The sequence below is a fragment of the Mchenga conophoros genome, linkage group LG4 (genome assembly GCF_057382185.1).
Source record: "Mchenga conophoros isolate Kocher_MC1m ecotype Shallow Benthic linkage group LG4, M_conophoros_male_GT1.1, whole genome shotgun sequence".
Lineage (NCBI taxonomy): Eukaryota > Metazoa > Chordata > Actinopteri > Cichliformes > Cichlidae > Mchenga > Mchenga conophoros.
The window spans coordinates 23,082,103-23,101,187 of record NC_140529.1 but is presented as its reverse complement, the minus strand read 5'-3'; the positions used below and the strand labels follow the sequence as shown (position 1 = coordinate 23,101,187).

At 40.0% G+C, this 19,085-nt stretch overlaps 3 protein-coding genes across 7 annotated transcripts; all 3 read right to left on the bottom strand.

Moving 5' to 3' along the window:
* Positions 1-388: 388 nt before the first annotated feature.
* On the bottom strand, positions 389-3,628 carry noxo1a (NADPH oxidase organizer 1a). Its single transcript, XM_085271085.1, has 8 exons — positions 3,499-3,628; positions 3,316-3,396; positions 3,153-3,225; positions 2,866-3,049; positions 2,461-2,651; positions 2,281-2,388; positions 2,036-2,153; positions 389-1,511 (listed from the first exon to the last, which is right to left on the bottom strand). Exons 1-8 carry the CDS (start codon positions 3,562-3,564, stop codon positions 746-748), a joined length of 1,587 nt encoding a protein of 528 aa, XP_085127211.1. The 5' UTR covers positions 3,565-3,628; the 3' UTR covers positions 389-745.
* A 1,587-nt stretch (positions 3,629-5,215) lies between these two features.
* On the bottom strand, positions 5,216-12,434 carry gid4 (GID complex subunit 4 homolog). The gene is made up of 6 exons (XM_085271086.1): positions 12,047-12,434; positions 11,546-11,605; positions 10,631-10,738; positions 9,977-10,078; positions 9,750-9,880; positions 5,216-6,722 (listed from the first exon to the last, which is right to left on the bottom strand). Exons 1-6 carry the CDS (start codon positions 12,269-12,271, stop codon positions 6,659-6,661), a joined length of 690 nt encoding a protein of 229 aa, XP_085127212.1. The 5' UTR covers positions 12,272-12,434; the 3' UTR covers positions 5,216-6,658.
* A 121-nt stretch (positions 12,435-12,555) lies between these two features.
* On the bottom strand, positions 12,556-18,506 carry drc3 (dynein regulatory complex subunit 3). 5 transcript variants are annotated; one of them, XR_014892207.1, is made up of 13 exons: positions 18,174-18,506; positions 17,964-18,080; positions 17,686-17,852; positions 17,456-17,602; positions 17,142-17,225; positions 16,863-16,982; positions 16,664-16,776; positions 16,384-16,558; positions 16,156-16,287; positions 15,920-15,990; positions 15,537-15,660; positions 14,822-15,210; positions 12,556-14,616 (listed from the first exon to the last, which is right to left on the bottom strand). XR_014892207.1 is itself a non-coding variant. In XM_085271081.1 (13 exons), the coding sequence occupies exons 1-13, from the start codon at positions 18,331-18,333 to the stop codon at positions 14,521-14,523; spliced, it is 1,596 nt and encodes a 531-aa protein (XP_085127207.1). In that variant the 5' UTR covers positions 18,334-18,506; the 3' UTR covers positions 12,556-14,520. The 5 variants fall into 5 exon arrangements, 4 of the variants coding, with proteins under 4 accessions (XP_085127207.1, XP_085127206.1, XP_085127209.1 ...); XM_085271081.1 differs by having other exon boundaries at positions 15,079-15,210; positions 16,664-16,734; XM_085271080.1 differs by having other exon boundaries at positions 15,079-15,210; positions 18,174-18,505.
* Between the last annotated feature and the right edge of the window lie 579 nt (positions 18,507-19,085).

The window sequence follows — 19,085 nt, the reverse complement described above, 5'->3', positions numbered from 1 at the left end:
CCCCTGAAAGTGTAAAACAAGCTGAAGGTATGAAAGCAAAAGCAGGATGTGTAAAGGTGTATTATTAGTTCCATTATGGGAAATGTCAGTATTGAATAAACCAGCTCAACTAGAGTTTTAACCCTAGTTGACTCTTGGAATCAAGAAGTAAACCTATCATGCTTTTAAATGACAGGTGAAGCCGGCGCTCTTGGAGGAAACCCAAGCAAGGGCGAGATTGTCCTCTAAGCCTCTGATTTTATGACATTCAAAACCGAACTGCAACATTTTCCTTCTAACTTCATGTGTTTGAAACAAGGTTGAGATGTGAAACATGCCAAAACAAACAGGTTGAGTTCCCCAAAATGCTTTTATTTGCTCTCAGCTACTCAGTAACACGAGTGCACCCAGATCAGATAATGAAGTGTGTGTTTGTTGACTATCCGCATGCACAGGCGGCGGGATAGGCTGCGAAGGTTTTTCAACAGGAATTTAAACAACTTCCACACACTGGTATGCAGACAAACATTTACTTTTCCTGCAGTCAAAATGAGCAGAAGAGCCATCGTTTGTGGAATCTACACAGACTATATGCATATAAGGCACAACACAAGGCTTCCAGTATGGAAAATAAAACGAGGCATGTTAAATGATCGATTGGTCAAAGTGGAGCCATCACATATTCATCTAATCATCTAAAACAAAAGAACAGTTGTTCTTCTGTACTTTTATCACTTCAACAGTGACAAAAATAAAGCTTTACTTTTCAAACAGGAACTTTATCGGCTGATGATCTCAGCTTGGGTGACAGAGCACCTTTTGCTGCATTCTTGCGGGTGACAGAAGTACACCGGGAGAGGATCTCCTGGGCGCCCGGTCTGGGTGGCACCTTGGGTATTTTGGGTGATTTGTAGAGCGTGGGATCAGAGACACTCGAGATCAGCCTCCCCCCTGGGCCGCTCGTTGGGCTGAGGGTGTTGCTCGTCCCCGGTGGAGGCGTGCGGCTGAGACGCAGCCATTCATCATTGGCAGTGGGGCTCAGGTTCAGGGACGAGTTAAAGCTGGAGTCGTCACTGAAGCTGAAGTCGGTGCTGTCGCTCATAAAGCTATCCTCACTATCCTCCGTCTGACTCCTGGAGAGGACGCGTTCTTCGTCCTCTCCATCCATCTTCACCGTGATCACGGGCGGAGGAGGGTGAGAGGGAGAGGTGGGTGAAGTGGAGATATCGGTAGCAGCACTGGTACTGTTTGCAGCAGGCTGTGCATGAGGTTGTTCAGACAAAACCTCAAGAGACACAGACCTCTGCCTACTCTCCGGCAGGATCAGGAGAGGTGACGAAGACCTTACGGGGGGATGTTGCAGCAGGCTTCCTTGGGAGAGGCTCAGTTGGGAGTGCTGTTCCAGATTCGAGGATGGAACGAGAAGGGAAGTGTGGCGGCGCTGATCCAGGTGATGGGAAGTGTTATGAATATGAGGGTAGCGGTGGGGCTGCAGTATCATGGTGGGAATGTAACCCATTTTCCCACTGGATCTGTTAGATGACAAGAATGAAGAAATCAAAGTAATTTAAAATTGGAAATCATGCATCGTTCTTTTATTTCCACATACATGGCTACATAACAAGTGTCAGGCCTTTTGTGAAACTTTAAGCCATGACAACCGATGTTATGAAAGAAATCCAGTTAAATCAGGCTGCGCTATGGTACAAAATTCTTCTATTTATTCTTTTTTAAATTCGGAAGAGATTTAAATTTCTTTTTCAAAGGAAATTACCATGAAAACATAATCGGTCATTAACTGTCTGTGCTTAAAATAGATTATTCATCTCATTTGAGTTGCCTCTGCTGATTGGTTGACAGGGCAGTGACACTCACTGAGCCTGTCTTTTCTTTTATCAGCTGTTCATCGTTGCGTACTAATGTTCATGCGACCCAACCTGTGTTTCTGGCTTTTTGGCAGTCACAGAGAAAGATCTGGGTGGCTGCAACTCTCATGGCTTGCAAGAATCTGTAACAAAATAACTTGAAATAAAAGTTTCAGCCCAGGCTAGAATACCTGACGAGCCACCAGCCATTTTCAGACTTCTGCAGGACTTCCACCACAGCACCTATGGTTACGGTCACCTCGTCAGTTTTGGTGGCCTTGTAGCTCTTGACTGCAGTGTAGAGTGCTCCTGGAGAGAGAATGAAGGATTAGACATAATGCTTTGCAATATGAATGATATTCACTGAATAAGGAAATACATAATGAGAGTGCAATGTCGTGAGAAAGGGTACAAGAAAAACTGTAGCTATGTCTACCTTTTTCAGGAATCTCCTCATGATCTTCATTATCATCATTTGTCCTCTCCAGATAGGGTGCAGGAAACCAGGCCATCCGCCTGTCTTCAGTCTCCACCAGCCACCATCCTGAATCACCAGAAACATGCATTTTACTGCTCACATTGAGTTATCCGTGTTAACTGAAAGCTGTCGGCTCACCTCCTTTGTCTTTGATGACCACATCGAGTTTGTCACCCTTGGCTACTTTCAAAGGTTTGTTCTTGGAGTCTTTGGTGTCATACGGGGCGACACACGTGTATGCTTCTGTGATAAACGGCTGGGTCACTTCACCGGCGTTTGCGTGAAGTCCTTCGCTTCTGAGTTCATCCTCCGGGGGCATGATGATGATGCTGAGGAGGAAGAGCAACACAGACGTGCACAATGTCAGAGTCATGCATTCATCTTGCATTATACATATTTATTTATGTACTCGTGCACTCAGAAGATTGAACCTGCAGATACAAGATTTTGCAAATGTTACGGTCCCTAAATTAGATCTGTGTGGGTAACTTTAACTAAAAGCTATTATAAAACATTTATTGTGTAATAAATGTTTAGCCGTACCCGTTTTTGGCAAAGTCCGGCTGCAGGTCCTGGTCTTTAGGGTTCAAGAACTGGATGAGCTCTGCAGACTGAGTCACTCGCTGGTCACAGGACAGGACTGCATTGCAATATTTCTGCAAATATTTCAGGCGCACCAGTGACTTGGTTGGGGCTTTCCCTCGACTTTTTTGCTTCACCCTCCCCTCTGAAATCCCAGAGAACGATTTTAGTTACAATCCCATCGGTCTGTAAGTGAACCATGCGATTCTTGTAAAGCAGCAAGTGTGGTCTACATGACCCGAACATACCTCGAAATCTGGGGACAATTCTGTCAGATTTTCTCAGCTTGTTTGCAGGTGGGAATGCTTTCTTCAGTTGTTTCTGTGAGAAATAATTTGAGTAACAAAACAAAAGTTACCTGGATATGTGCAACTTGGAAAAAACAAAAGAAAGAAGGTGTTTTATACTCACGTGCATTTTCATGAATTCTCGAAAACGTCTGTAAATCACAACACTGCTCTCGTCGGACCAAAGCACAGAAGTCTTGTAAAACTGGAAAAGAAAAGGCAGCTTTTCTCAGGAGAGGCACGCATTTTATTTAATAAAAATACCCACACATAGAACCAGGAAAGTGAAAAATCCTTTGCTGCTTACTTTGGTCTTTTCCTTCTGCAGTACTCCAACTAGATGGATGCTTATGGGATACTGCTTAGCCTCCATAATGACAGCACAGATGGGTGCTTGGGAGCTGCAGTCAAACTAGCTCAGCCTTTCCCAGGTATGTGACTGAAGCAGTGAGGCTCTGCAGGTGAATTTATGCTTCCTCCACCGGAGCAGGTGTGGCTCTGGTTTACGTAGGCAACCAGAGGGGGAAAATCTGCAGTTGTGTACATGCTGGAAATTCTTGCAAATTAGCTTTGGTGCATATCACACAAAATATATTTTCACAAAAAAGTTGAATTTATATTGATATTTATATAAAACTGCAGTTTTTGTTTTTTTTAGTGTTCATTTTTGAAAAAAGAACAGAATTTACTCCTGATTTTCTCTCTCTTTCTTTCTTTGTTACACACACACACACACACACACACACACACACACACACACACACACACACACACACACACACAGTTGTATTTCCATGACAGTGATTTACATTCATTTCCTGGAGACTTTGTCTAATCCAAATGTAAAGCTTAATGTTAATTTTGTTTGATAATATGTTGTGTGATGTTTCGTTCTGTGTAGCACTTTTTTTTTACAAGAAGAAAAAAAGTAGAATAAATTAAACACAGAAATGATCAAAAATATTTTTTATATATTAGAGGATCAATTTGCATGATCATGAAGATAATGAAGTAGCACAAATGACACATGTGGTGTAATGAAAAGAACAACTAGTGTTTGTAATGGTAGCGTTGCTAGTTTATTTTATTAATTTACAAAAATACCTGACAATATAGAGCACCACTTCTTTTAAATCCATACAGCTTTGATTCTGATATATAAATATGGATTTATTATGCACGCCTATGAAAGTGTTTTTTTTTTTTTGTGTGAGTAATTATTGGATTTCCTGCTGTTGGTCTAAAACCAAAGACCATAAAGTATTGCTGCAAACAACTACTCATAACTAATTTCTTAAGAAAGAAACCACCATTGTTAAAGCCAGATGAGGAAGTTAGTGGGGGGGAAAATGGCATCTCTTTCCTTCTGTGGGCCGTAAATATTTCTTCCTGTCTTCTGAGGAATTTTGATCTGTGGCACGTAGGCCAACGTGGTGACAATTTTTGTTTTCTTTCTAGACTTTTATGTTCTTTGACTGTCATCAGCAGCCTGCGGATAACCCCCAAAGCAAAAATATTCATTTAGTCTCTGCCCATTTCATTCGGTTAAATGTTGTTTAAAAAAAATTAAATAAAATAAAAGCTGAAGCAGCTCAACATAGATATATTTTATTTTCTCTTAGCATTTAACACTAAAGGAAGATCAAACCAGTGAAATGTTTAACAATGCAAAACTCTTTTATTTGACCAAGTCTTGATAAATAGCTTTCTCATGGTCACTGTGATACAGAGTTAGCATTAGTGACTACTTCCTCATTCAGTTCAGGCTGAAACAGAGGTGAGACTCAAACAATGGCTAACTTTGACTTTTCAGCACTTCCAGCATGTTAGAGGGACTACAAAGTGGGACTATTGCCCAAACAGCTAAACAACAGTATTGATATCGGCTGAGATGGTCACAAGAGAAAAGCAGTTTGGTTTGTGTGGTCAGCTACTGCTAGCTGCTGTTACATGTGATTCAGAATGTACCAAGTAATTGCTGTTATTATAAAACACTCTTTAAAGAGCAGCCAACCATACAAACATGTATCAAAGTTATTTATTTCTCCTCACAGCAGAGTTAGAATACACCGTCTTTCATAAAACTTAATTACAGACTCCAAAATAAACATTTCTTCTACATTGCACATTTTACAGTTTTTTGTTAATCATGTAACAAGAGTCATTAGGATAGTAATATCTGCGATCTCCTCGCTTGAGTTAAAAGACTGTAGTGTGAATAGCATTCGCACATCAACTTATACCCGAGGTCTGACCTTTAGCTTAGCCAGATAACACACAGTTTCTCTCATATTATTAAATGTTCATGATTTCAAATAAAGCAACATTAAACTAGTCACCCATCTTAAAAACAACAGGAGCTTTACAGTTAAAATTGTAAGGCAGCAGGTTTTTCCTAAAGCATCAAAGGTGGTTTTATTCTTTTTCCATCAAGCTTTCACAACCACACACAGGTGCTTTTAAACATTACAGCAACACATTATTTGATTCTCCAATTTGTTACACTGCAGTCAGAGCTCTGCGTTCATTTTCTTGTGTTCAATCTGAAGTTTTCCAAACTCTTCCCAGAAATATTTTACTTGGCACAAACCCCCCAAAAAACTTTCAATCTCAACTAGATTATGAGTCACTGGTTACAGTTGCTGTGCTTCAGGTTGATGGTTAGTATAATTAACCCCCCCCCCCCCCTTACATTTTACTCCTGATTTAAAATAAATAAATCTCCCTTAAACAGAAGTGATCTGAAAATTAAAATAAAAACTAAAATTAAGTGGTGTAAGAAATTCGACCCATTATTAATCTTTGGCTTGCATAGATAAACACTTTACAAAGTTGAGATGATTTTTCAAAAAGCTGCAGCTTTTTACAAACAAGGTTTTCACTCATTTCCAGCTCATCCATATCAGGATTACTAAAATACATATTGCCTGAACATTACAGCAGCATACCATCCCTGATCATATAGAACCTGCATAAAAGCTCTCATGCATCTCTGCTTGTTGCGCGTCTAACTCGTTAATCATCACAGGTCCTCAAAGATTTTGTATCTTTCAAATAAGATAAATATATTAAGCTTTACTCTTTTTTCCCCCAACTCTTAAAAGCAACACTTTGTCTTAACAGAAACAAATGGAGGAAATCTGTTTTGAACTACTGAGGAATTTTCTTTTTTTTTTTTTTTTTTTTTTTTTTACAAGTGCAGGAAAAACAAACAAAACCAGAAAACAAATTTCAATCTGCCGCAGCAACTGTGAGAAAATTCCACGTCTCACAGATCTTCCTTATGGTTCTTCATCTGTGCCTTCTTTCTAGCAGTCCAGCAGAAGAGTGTCTGACCAGCTGTGTTTTTCCTTGCCAGTGAGGAAAATGGGTCACCTCCATTCTTGGCATTAAAGGATTCTCCATCCCGTTTAAGCACAGGGCAGCATGAACCTTCTTTTGTCACTCCACATCCCTGCACAGCCACGTCACCGAAATTCGTAAATAGGCATACTGTGCTCTCGAATATGGTTCAGGCTTAAAGACTGGTACCTGCAGGAAATAAGTTGGAAAAACAAAACCAATCATGAGACATGTGTTCATGTGAAAAACTGCAAACTTAAAGTAACCGGCGCTACTTGGGTACTTTAAGACTCAGAAAACAAAGTTTTTGCAAATGGCGCAGATTCAGTTTTAATTTGAAAAAGTAAACTGGCAAAGAGAGAGACACTTCTGGAAACATTCCTGATAGGATCTCATCTGCTGCAATAATTAAGCCAAACATTGTGCACATTATACCACAATGTATCAGCGTTTAAGAATTTCGCCTGTAAAATGGCAGCTATGCCCTAAACATCAAGCATGGTTTGGGTAAAGAATCATACAGTGATCATTGTCTGCATGTTTGACTAAATTCTTTCTAAACCTGTAGGAGGAGGAGTCATTTTTGTCAATTGTGGGTGACTGATGCCTTGGGATGGAATAAGCCCATCAGTCCTTCGGCTGACTGAGTTAATAGTACAAATGGCAATTTTTATTTATATAGCACATTTAATTCTAAGTACAGTAAATGTGCTTCACACAGAGAGATTAGAAACATTACAACTTGTGCAGGTTTTACAATGCTTTCAGGCAGTAACATGAGTGAAATGACAGCAATATGAGGCCATAACAAGTTATAGAAAAGAATACAAAGGACTGTTGAAAGCAATTTAAAACTTAAGGAAACATGAGGAAATATTATTACCTTCAGGAATTATATCAATGTTGTGTGAGTACACCTATTCAAATTGGGATGACTCCCTCTAGTGATACATAATAACCCTGATACTGTTCCAATTTATTCCCACTTTGCACCACCTCCCAATTTATATTTTTCTGCTATTACAGCCACCATATAGTCCTGGCTTACTGTCAGTAGCAAAGCATTTACCACCACTGCTACTCTTCCCCTTTACAATCCCAATACCAAAAAACTTGTACAAATGAATAAAAACAAACAGTGATTTGTAAATTTCAGAACAAAATGTTTGAACTGCACAAGTGTAACACTTAAATACTTTAACTCATTTTGAAGTTGATGTAACAACATGTCTGAAAAGTTCATCTAAGAGAGGCAAAGTTTCCCAGAAGCAAGGATGGTTGGAGCTTAGCAATCGACAGGAAACCGCATCTAGAAACTATTGAACAAATTCAGAAAAACGTTTCATAACACAGAATTGTGAAGACTGAATATCTGATTTACAGTATCATATCAAAGACTGAGAATCTGAAGAAATCAGCACACAAGACTAAAAATCATCAATTCATTTGTTTCTGCTTCTCTAATTCAGATTCAGATTGTGTTGAAGGTCAAGGAAATTGAAATACCTTTTGAAAAATAAGAAAGCTGGTCCTTATGACAAAAAAGGAGATTGACCACCTTGTTGTTGGCAATACTCTAACAAGCCAGCATCTCTCTGGTATATGAGTGCATTAGTGCCTATAATTGGCAGCTTGTACATCTGGAACAAGCACGATCAGTAGGGATGGGTACCGGTGTCCGGTGCCATCCTGACATAAACGGTAGTAACCAGACCGAAAAGCAGCGCACATTTCGGTGCTTTATTTCGGTGCTTTTTTTTCCTGAGCTGTGATACACTTTAGATTCTAGCCAATCATTTTACGTTTCCGAGGATAGTAGGCGGGGCCAGGTACGTACGTTCTGTTAGAGCAGAGCTACAGATTAAAAATGTCCAAGGCGAAGCGGTCAAAAGTCTGGCTGTACTTCACAGCAAAATATGCAAACTCAGCAGCCTGCAACAAGTGCTTTAAGCTGATACTGTGATACTGTCAAAGGAGGTAACACCTCGAATCTGATGAAACACCTGGCGACGCATAGCGTTTTTTTTAAAAGCCCAGAAATGCGCCGTATTTGATAGCTTGCTGCGAGACCTCACACCGAGCGCATCTACTGCGGGCGGGTTGCCTGTTATGCAACATCCCCCAAAAACACGAAGAGGAGAGTCCTGGCCCCTAGCCCTGCCAGTGTAGCAGAAATGATGACGGATGATGGTGGCAGCAGCCGTTCTTCTCTGCGTGAGTAGCTAATTTACGTTGAGTAGGCTAACCACGTTATTACATTAATGCATGTAAGGTGAACTAGCAAACATCATCATAGCTACATGCGGCTGTCCTCTTGTTTGATGGCAGATACTCCCTTCACCCTGGCTAAAAAGGCTAAAATGACCAAAGAAAAAGTGGAAAACAGTTAAACATGAGAGGTTTAGGACAAAGTTTGTGTTTTTTCCATTGTTTAAGCACTGCTTCCAGCCAAGAGTGATACCATATATGCCCCATAGCTGCAGAAAAGGCTAACATTGTTATCTTTTTACAAAAAACAGCTGAACATGAGAGGTTTTTGGACCAATTTTGTGTTCTCCATTCTTTAAGCACCGGTTTGAGCACCGGCACCGTTTCAAAAGTACCGATTTGGCACCGGTATCGGCTAAAACCTAAACGATACCCATCCCTAACGATCAGTGCTAAAAGGTATATGCGGGTTTTAGAACATATCCTCTCATCCATAAGTCTTTTCTCCCCACAGGAGGCCTTCAATATTTCAGCAAGACAATGCTAAACCATATACTGCATCAATTACAGCAGCATGGCTTCATAGTTGAAGAGTCCAGGTGCTGAACTGCCTGCCTGCAGTCCAGACCTTTCACCAACTAAAAACATTTGGCACATAGTGAAACAAAACGTACAACAAAGCCAACTCGGGCAGCTACAATTCTATGAAGACGAAAGCCCAGCAGCTGAACTTGTCTGTTCCAGGTAGTTTATAGAAGATTAAGAAAATAGGAGGCTACACATTGGTAAACACAGCCCTTTCTCAACTTTTGAGACGCGTTTCTGGCGTCAAATTACAAATGAGTTAATATTTTTCTTAAAATGGTACATTTGATCGTTTTATTTGTACTACTATGAATAAAAGTTTACGATTTGCAAAATTTTACACAACATTCCAACAAACACATGGATGCAAAGTCACGCGGCTGAGGTGCATGTGTGAAAACTGTTTTAATGATTAGTAATTACCACTCTGAGCTCCGATGATAATAGTAACCCTCAATAGTGGCTGTGGACTTCTGGAAGCAGATGTAGTAGAAACCTGCAAAGGAGGCACCACTGATATCTTTGATCGTGTGGTCTGGAACTAGAAACTGCTCCTGAATGCACAACAAGAGCGGAGGTTAAAGTCTGACCCCAAGCTGAGAACATGCACAAATTAATTTCACAGCTAAAATGAATGACAGAGTGCCAACCTTCCACCTCATGAAGATATAGTCACTGTTTTCCAGTGCATCATAGTCAAAGTCATCAGAGTTGAAGTTCCTGGCATATTTGCAAAAAGCCTTAAACTTGCTCTGGTGACAAAACAGAAGAGCAGGAAATAAATACCAACATCTGCAACAGATCTTCTGACAGTAACCATTTGGATATAAAAGAGTTGGTAAACAGGTGTCAGCAATCACATTAATTAAAGCACTGCATCATTAGTAACACCTGTGCTACTCATACTCCTTAATATCAGGTCAAAAAACAAAAAAACAAAACTGTTGTGAAATAGGCTTTGTTTGATTCCCCTACTTTATCTTCTGCCATGTAGAAGATAAAGTAGGGGATAAAGTAGTATAAGTGTTAAATAACAATAGGTGTTATTTAACACCCATTGTTAGCTGAAAAATCAGGAATGGCGAAGCAATGACCTCCACACACAACATTAGGAAAGGCTTTCCTGAAAGACATGAGGACACAAACTGCCCTCAAACTGGTTAGATAAGGAGCTGTGGCGACTTTAACTGTGCCCTTTTGAGAAAAAGCTGTGTCATGGTATCCAGTTTTCCAAGCTAGAGAAAACTGACACATGTCCAAAAACTTAAAAATCAATGATGAAGAAAACTAAAAGCACGACTTACCCAGTGTTTTTTATCCACATCCTCATCCGCATCCCACTTTCTAGTTAAAAATGGCCTCTTCCGGCTGATCATTTCTCCAGCGAAGAACGTTGTTAGAGTCGGATACTCCTGCCAGACACAGAATGAATTAGGAGGGAAAGATAAAACGGGACTGTTCGCAACGTGATTTGGTACTCGTTTTAAAACTGCATTTATCCTGCACTGTGCAAACAGCCTATTCAAATGTCCAGATTTCCTGTGATTTACATGTTGATGGGCAGGGCTTAAGCTTCAGGATCAGCAGAATAGATGTAGTGCATTATTCCTTTTCATCTGGCTGCTTTCACAATTTCTTAAAATATGGTACTGTATAACATGTAAAAATAATAAAGCAGCATTAAGAGGAATGCTCCCTTGCTTTAATTTTCTCATGGATACCAGGTGAGCTTTAATACAACTCCTTCACTCACAACCTGACTTCTCATCTTTCACTCGCTCTGCCCAAGCTGAACTTTAACCCAAGATCCCCCTGACCTTTTTGCTTCCATATGTTACATAATGTAATGGGTATACAGCTGACACTTGAGCTTAAGCATGTGTGGTTAGCCCTAAAGGCCTCACATCTAGCCAAATCTACTTTGCTTAAGTTGAATGAATGGGATTGTTCTAGGGAAAGTTTTAAAAAAAAGGAGTTGGTTGATGCAACCAAGCTGGCCATTATTTAACTAAAGTTAAACTTGGCTCTTCTTTTACTCATAAGTTGATTGATTACATTTTTAAGATTTTTTGCTTTTGAAGTGGAAACGTTGTGAACCACTGGTCTAATGTACTCTGTCACATTGCAGTCTGCTTAAAGCGAGTGGAAACCAGTCAGTGGAACGACTTCAAAAGAATAAAGGTCAGTCTTACTACTCATGATGTAGCTGGGAGACTTACCTCAGTCAGGCCATTGATTTTCAGGTAGCCACACAAATACGAGTCCTCTACAGTCACATGCTGAGAAAGACAGAACACATATTTTACTGATGGTTCCACATGACGAGCACAAAATCCTTCATGGTAACAAGAAAACTGTCTGTAAGTTGGTGGGAAAGCTCACCGAGATGGGAAATATTATATTAGCTGTGTCAACACCAGCTGCTATATTAATACTGCAATTTAGGTAGCTTTGAGGGGGGGGGGGGGGGGGGTTAAACGCCAACTTGTCTGTGAAACATCGGTTTTTAAAGCCAAGTTGTCCCAAATTCAAACTCCAAAAGAAGACATAAGGTCATTAAGCTAGCTCAAAATTTGCTCAACATGTAGGAAAAGCAACAAAAAACAAAAAATGAGCTAATGAAGCTAACATCTGGAAAGATAGCAAGTTAGCAACTATGGATGCACAGAGTCTACTCATATGCAGACTTTGTATATAACTATACAGGACCACAAAATTACCTGCAAGACCACCTCAACGTCGTACGAGTTGCCTTTACTCTTCTGGTATCCACGAAACTGTGCGCCGCTGTACAGAAGCGAGGTGGCCACCCCCGGCTGGTGGGTGTTGATCGGGGCAGGGGGGACGAGAGAGGCCGAGGATGGGCAGGCCGATCGGGTGGTGCCGCGGTACTCTGCTCGGACAGGCATGACGAGCGATAAGGTGCCACCGTCAGCAACCGTCATGAGCTTTGTCACCGGGAACACCGCAGTTGCAGAGAGAAAAAGTGGGTGCTGAGACAGGAGGGCCTGTCAGCTACGTAAATTCTCAGAGCTCCAAAACTTCGCTCAAATGAAAACCTAGTCCGAGAACTCGCTTCTGCCAAACGCCTCTTCCCTGAATTTGATTGGCTGGGAACTGGCGCGCGGCTGCTTCAGCTGGATTCTTATTGGAAAAGGCACCGAAAGTTGTTCTGGGTATTGTATTCAAATCTCACGCAGTTCAAGATTTTTTTCTTTTAACAGTAGCTTTATTTATACACTTTAACACAGACAGCGACCAACTCACGTTTGCATGATTTAGTGCTGAAGTGCTGAAATCACACATAGAATCATACAATATTTTAGAAAGTGTTGAGATCAATTAAGGTTAATTCACAGCAGTTCAATTACATAATTAGGTAAACAAAAGAGCAGAATGGTCAACGGCTCACCAATCTGGAAAAAAACAGTGTATACAAATTGTGTAACAATTTCAGTTCCATAACATGCAATTGTAAAGACTAAATATCTCTTCATCTACAGCACATAAAATCATCAAAAGATTCAGAGAAAATCTCTGCCTAAGAGACAAGGCTCAAAATCACTGCATTACACACAGGTGCTATTCCAGTGCATGGACTCAGGAACGCTTCCCAAAAAAACATAATTTGCTGTACCGTCCACAAATACAGGTTAAACATCCATGATGGAAAAAAGAAGACACGTTATTCACATACACCACCGTCTTTTCTAGACTAATGCTCATTTACAGTGCTGTGAAAAACTATTTTCCTCCTTTCTGATTTATACCAATATATTAGTTTATTCATGCCAACAGTCAAACATGGTGGTGGTAGTGTGGATGGTCTGGGGCAGCTTGTGGCCGTGATGTCTTCATCAGTACATTTGGTTCTATGTAAAAAAAATGTCCACTTGGGTGTTTCCTAAGTCAGGAATATCAGTGGATGATGTAGGGTGGTGGAAAGAAATGGGGCAGGGGTAGGGGTGGGGGTCAGGGGGATGAAAGCAAGAGATGTTTGCAAACAGTCTCTGACAAAAAAATAACATCAACAAACAAACTTGTGAATACATTACTGCATTGCACACTGACCAAAATTTTCCACGTGTGGGACTAATAAAGGTTTATCTTATCTTACATTTTTCCTCTTCCAATGCTTTCCAGGCTTCCTGTAATTTGATCTCTATATTTTCAACATTCTTTGTATTTTGCATTGCCTTTGCTGTCTCTTGCATTTTTTTCTCCTTCTTAAGTGCTTTTTGAGCTTCTAACAATGCCTTCTTTACATTTTCAGTCTCATTTCTTGCCTCCTGTTTACCCCCTTTTCTTCCTCAAGTGTTTTCTGGACATTCAATAACTCCTTCTTTAGCTGTTCAGCTTCCTTCTTTGCATTCTCCAGTTCGTTTGTTGCCTCCTGCCTTTTACTTTTCTCCTCTTCAAGCGCTTTAAGGACTTCCTGTAATTCTTTCTTGGCATTTTCCGCTTCCCGTTTTGTGTTTTGAAGTTTCTTTTTTGCCATCTGTGTTACACTTTTCTCCTCTTCAAATACTTTCTGCACTTCCAACAGTTGTTTTGTATTTTTGCTTGCTGCTTTCTCCTTTTCTTCCCTTTCTGTGCTTTCTTGACATTCAGCACTTCCCGCTTTGCACTTATAACTTTCTTCTCTTTATTTTCTATTCAATTTCTTTGACCTACGACCTCCACTTTTCACTTCTTCAAGGGCTTTTGGATTTTAAGATTCCTTGTTTACTCTCCACCGTTTTGCTTATCTTTCCTTGGTCGTTTTGGCCTTTTCACCAATAAATGAATCTTTTACAGAGAAATTCAGGGCAATTGATGTTGTCTTATCTGAATTTGTTTGTAGTGAACTGCAGTTTTCTTTGTTGTGAGCAGAGGTGGTTGTATAGATGCCTTTCCTTCCCCCAAAGGGGATTTGTGTCTCTGCCTGGAACTGAACCAGCAACCTTTCATTTGCAGAACGAGTGTGCAAGTACATCACAGAGCCACTGTGATAAATACACACACACAAAACAGAGAAATCAGAAAGGGGTTAAATACTTTTTCACAGCACAGTAGCTCATGCCCCGAGTATAGGTTCTTGCTCTGTATCTTTTTTTCTCTTTTAGCGGTAGTGTTTGAACCCTCATTTGTGAATACAACTGTATTCACTGACAGTGGTTTTTGAAGTGTTCTTGAGGCCACCAAGTGGTTTCCACTATATCAACTCCTCCAGCTGCTCCCTCAAATTATCCACATATCTGTGGATGTCTGAGATGTTCATGCGGTTCCGCTTCAGTTCCTCATCTCGTATCTGTAAAAAGCAACAAAGCCATCAAACAAATAAATAGTCTTTGATCAAAGAAATATTAAAATAGAGTGCAAAGGTCTTGAGTCCCCCTCTCATTTCTTTATATTTTGCTAAGAAAATGGGAAATGCATGCAGTGATTTATTGAAAGGCGTAAAAAACAACTGGAAAACAAAGCAGAGCCTGAAAATCAGTATTTATTATGTCCACCTTTATTCTTCAACAGTTTGAACTCTCTTAGTCGTAGTTTTCAGGAATAGTTGAAGGACATTCAAATCTCTTCTTTGGATTCTGTTCTCTCAAGAAACACTATTGGAAATCCTACAGAACTACTGCTCAAGATCACTTAAAAAATACAAAAAGATTTGGTTACTTGGAAGCAACATATAAAGAAATGACGGTAAGTACAAGATTTATATGTCGACTTTACATTAGACTGTTTGTTTAATGTAATTTCAGTTCTCTACCCCCTTAATGAGGGCCTCCTTCCAGGCACTGATGCCTGTAGTCAGCTGAGTCTCTCGGTCATTGATCTTCAGGAGGTGGTTATTGTGGGCTGTGGCCAGTGCATCTATCACTGCATCTCTGTCTTCAAACAGCTAAAATATAAAACATAGGAGTGACAGAATGAGGCCTTGATACTGTTAGCGCACCATGTTTTAAGCTCACCTGAAGAAATATATTATACTTGATCTGGAATTGAAAAAAATATAATGCAGTTTTTGTATTTTCTTTGATTCTTTTTCTTTTTTCACTCTTTGAAAACTACACGCAATGATCTGCACCCTCTATTCATGCACAGTTATCTGTTAGATTAACAAAGACCAGAACAGAGACAGAAACTTGCAGGGGGGTTTTTTTCAGCCATATATTTGTAACCATATATTTTGTAATACCAGTTTGGCTTATAAAGGACGACACTGACCATTATAACATCATCTGGCAAGTCCTCCTTCCGGGCGTCTCTGGCCACTGTCTGCAAGATTTTAGCAGCAACTATTTGCATCTTCTGATAATAGTCATCTTCAAGATCTCGACAGTGGGAGAACGTATTGTTTTGTTAAAGAAATCACTCACACAGGAAAACATCTGTTTGATTAAACCCCATTAAACCCTCATTTGTGCTACGACACTCTGGTGAGTTGATGAACCACTTTCTTCTGCTTATCCAGTTTAAGGTTGCAGGGACAGGTCACCAGTGAGTTGGAGTGCTCATGACTATATAATTACTAGCATACAGTAATGAGTGTTTTTAGAATGTTTTTGAGGCAGTTCTGTTATTTTCCTGTAAAAAAAAAAAAAGGATATATCCCCTGTGCGATTTCACTGAAGTGTCTAACCATGTCTGAGATTCTGCTCTCAAAAGTTTTGATCTTCTCCTAAAATGACCAAGCAGCATCACTTTGATTAAATGTGAAACACAGACATACAGTCTCATGACATATCAAGTATTTTAACATAATTTATAAAATAAGAAATTTCATGAGATTTCATTGAGATATTTTACAAATTATACAAGTGTACAAACTCTAGCATACACTAACCTCCATCTCGCTGACCAGCTGAAACTCCAGTGTCATGAGGTTTTTACAGAGCCGGTTAATTTCACCATTGCAGTGGTCAATCTTGACTTTGCGTACCTCTGGGTCTGATAACTGCTGCAACTCTTCTGTCCGCTTTAAAGGAGAAAACACAAAATATCATCTCATGCTGAGTCACTGCATTCATGTAAATCACTGTGCACACGGAAAAGGCGATTGCTCCCTGCTTGCCTCTTTGTGTTCATGATTAAACTTTGCTAACATCTGCGACGCCTTCTCCTGGCAGTCTGTCACAGCCTTTTCTTGGCAACTGAAGAAAGACTTCACCTCTGTCTCCCTTCGTTTGTGCTCAGCCAAGCCCCTTTCAAATAACTGTGTACACAGCTCCCCCATTTGGTGCTCAAATGTAAGTGCAAGGTCAAGGAACCAAAAGGAATGATTGGTTTAGCCTGTACTATGACAATAATAACAATGCACGCATGGATCAGGAAACCAGGATGATAAAAGATATCTTTGAATCAGAGAATCCACTCCTGGTGCACAGTGCAGTGTTTGTGCTTTTGGATCATCTTTAAACATGGTCTTAAACAGAGAAGAGCCATTAAGGAACTCCACAAAGGCATCCTTCACAAAAAACAACAAAAAAGAAAACATAAGTGTCAGACTGTATGTATACAAATCAACAGATGAGTCACAAAAAAAGATAGTACTCGGTGTAATTTTAGCTCAGCTTCGTGTCTTTGTCGAGCCTCATCAGCCTGGTGTAGCTCCAGCTCTTCAAGTCTCATTTTCTCAAGGACATAGTGATATTTGATAGATGCTTCCTTTCTCTGTACGTACACAGAAATAAAATTTTGTTACTCTGCATCAACCAGCAATTCATAAATGCACATGAGGATGACTTTCAAACAAGCTTGGGTACAGTCAGCTTTACTGTTACATCTGTCTCCCTCTCATTCACACACATACTCTGTTTTGCTTCTGCTGACCTTCCTTCTTCTCTCTAGCACACCTCCATTTCTCCAGACTCTCTTCCACCTGCTCGCTACTCTCACTACGGATCCCATTTTCATCTGCAAACATCGTAGTCAACCTGTCCATCACCACTGCAAACAAAAAGGGGCTCAGGTGTAATCCTATCCCCATCTTGAACTAATGTGTCACTCCTTCTGCACACCTCACCACTGTCTCACTGTCCTCATACATGTCCTAGGCTTGGGTATACTCATACTCTGTAAATGTGTATGTAAATGCTACTTTAAAGGTAAGCGCAGAACAAAATGTAGATTGGGTTTGCACTTACTGTCTTCTGGTCAAGTATTCTGGAGTCTAGGAACATCAGCTTTGGAAAGTAGGCAGCGATGAAAAATCTGTAATCACCCTCGTTTAGGAAAGGATTTCCAAACAGGTTGAACGCTGCCAGGTTCTTGAACTTCCTGAGGTAGAGCACCTTTGAAATGCATTAGGTTAATTAAACAGTATCACATGAATGTTTCCCCATACTTGCATGGCAAATGCAGAAACGTTTCTTACATTATCCAACTGCCCAATTAGGTTGTTTGAAATGAAGAAGTGAGTTAGGTTCTCAAGTGTGTCCATATTTTCAATGACAGAGATTTTGTTGTTGGATAGATTCAGCACTTCAAGCTTCTGCACACACTCCAGACCCTCTATTTTCTCAATCTGGTTGAATGACAGATCTGAGGGACACATTCGAAATGACTCTCATCATTACCAGTAGATTCTGAGCTGATATAAGATGGCAGTGCCTACACATCATTTGGTCAACAAGAACAAACTTTGTATCTTACTAAGCCACGTCAGATTAATCAGATGGTCCAGTCCCTGGATCTTTTCTATAGCATTGTTATTTAACTCAAGTTTGGACAAAGATGAGAAGTCCCATAAGTGATCAATCCTCAGGATGTCTGAAAATGTATAAAAAAGCATCCTCTCACTCAAACAAAATCAGCATGCTAAACATTGCTACATTCCTCATCACCTTCATGATTTCCCCTTACTTTTGTACTCCAGTCTTAATTTCTGGACTTCATTAAAGTGGATTTGGCTCGTATCTGGAAAACGCAGGATGTGATCTGGTTTAAACTGTTCATGCACAGCATGCTGCAGGATCTCTTTGTCCATCGACGTGGGCTCAGAGATAATATATTCCGAGCTCATGCTGCTGTTTTGTGACCGGAGACAGACTTGGCATCACTTTACACTCTGATAAAAAAAGAAAAAAGAAAAATATGTCATTAAAAACAAACAAAACTTAAGAAACCAGGAAGGGGGTAAATGCTTTTTCACATCATTGTATGCAAATTTGAGGATATTGCTCTGAATATACTGCCAAACACCGTCATTGGCTCTCTAAGAAATAAATAAATGAATTTAGCCAAAGCCAAACCTAACTACTGCTGTTTTTGTCACCGTAAAACGCTTAAAAATACAGAAAACCAGCTGGTGTTATCGATAAATTCAGTATGCCGCTACTTACCCCTGTTGTTTACGCTCAGTTACATAGCAACAGGTTCATTTTAAGCTGCATTCAAGTACTTGATCCCGTTGAAAAAGGCATCAACCTGAGACAAGACTCTGTAAGAGTTTTGCTTTAACCATACATTCTGTCTTTTAAGTCTGAGGTTATCTTGTAATGTACATGTATGTCTTATATTCATAAAAGCACCACAAGTCGAAATTGTGTTTAGTTGGGATCACACATTTTGTGAATTTTTTTGGGGGGTAGGTAGCTTTTTCAAGATATGAGCTATTTATAGTCAACAACAATGAACGTTCATTTTTTATATTCCAAGGATTTAATCCTTGTCTGCATTGTTTTTATTAGCTGTTTAGAGTTATTATTCCCCTCTGTAATAATTAAATGATGCACGTAGAAAAGGTTTGTTGAACATAGCTTTAGTTACTGACTG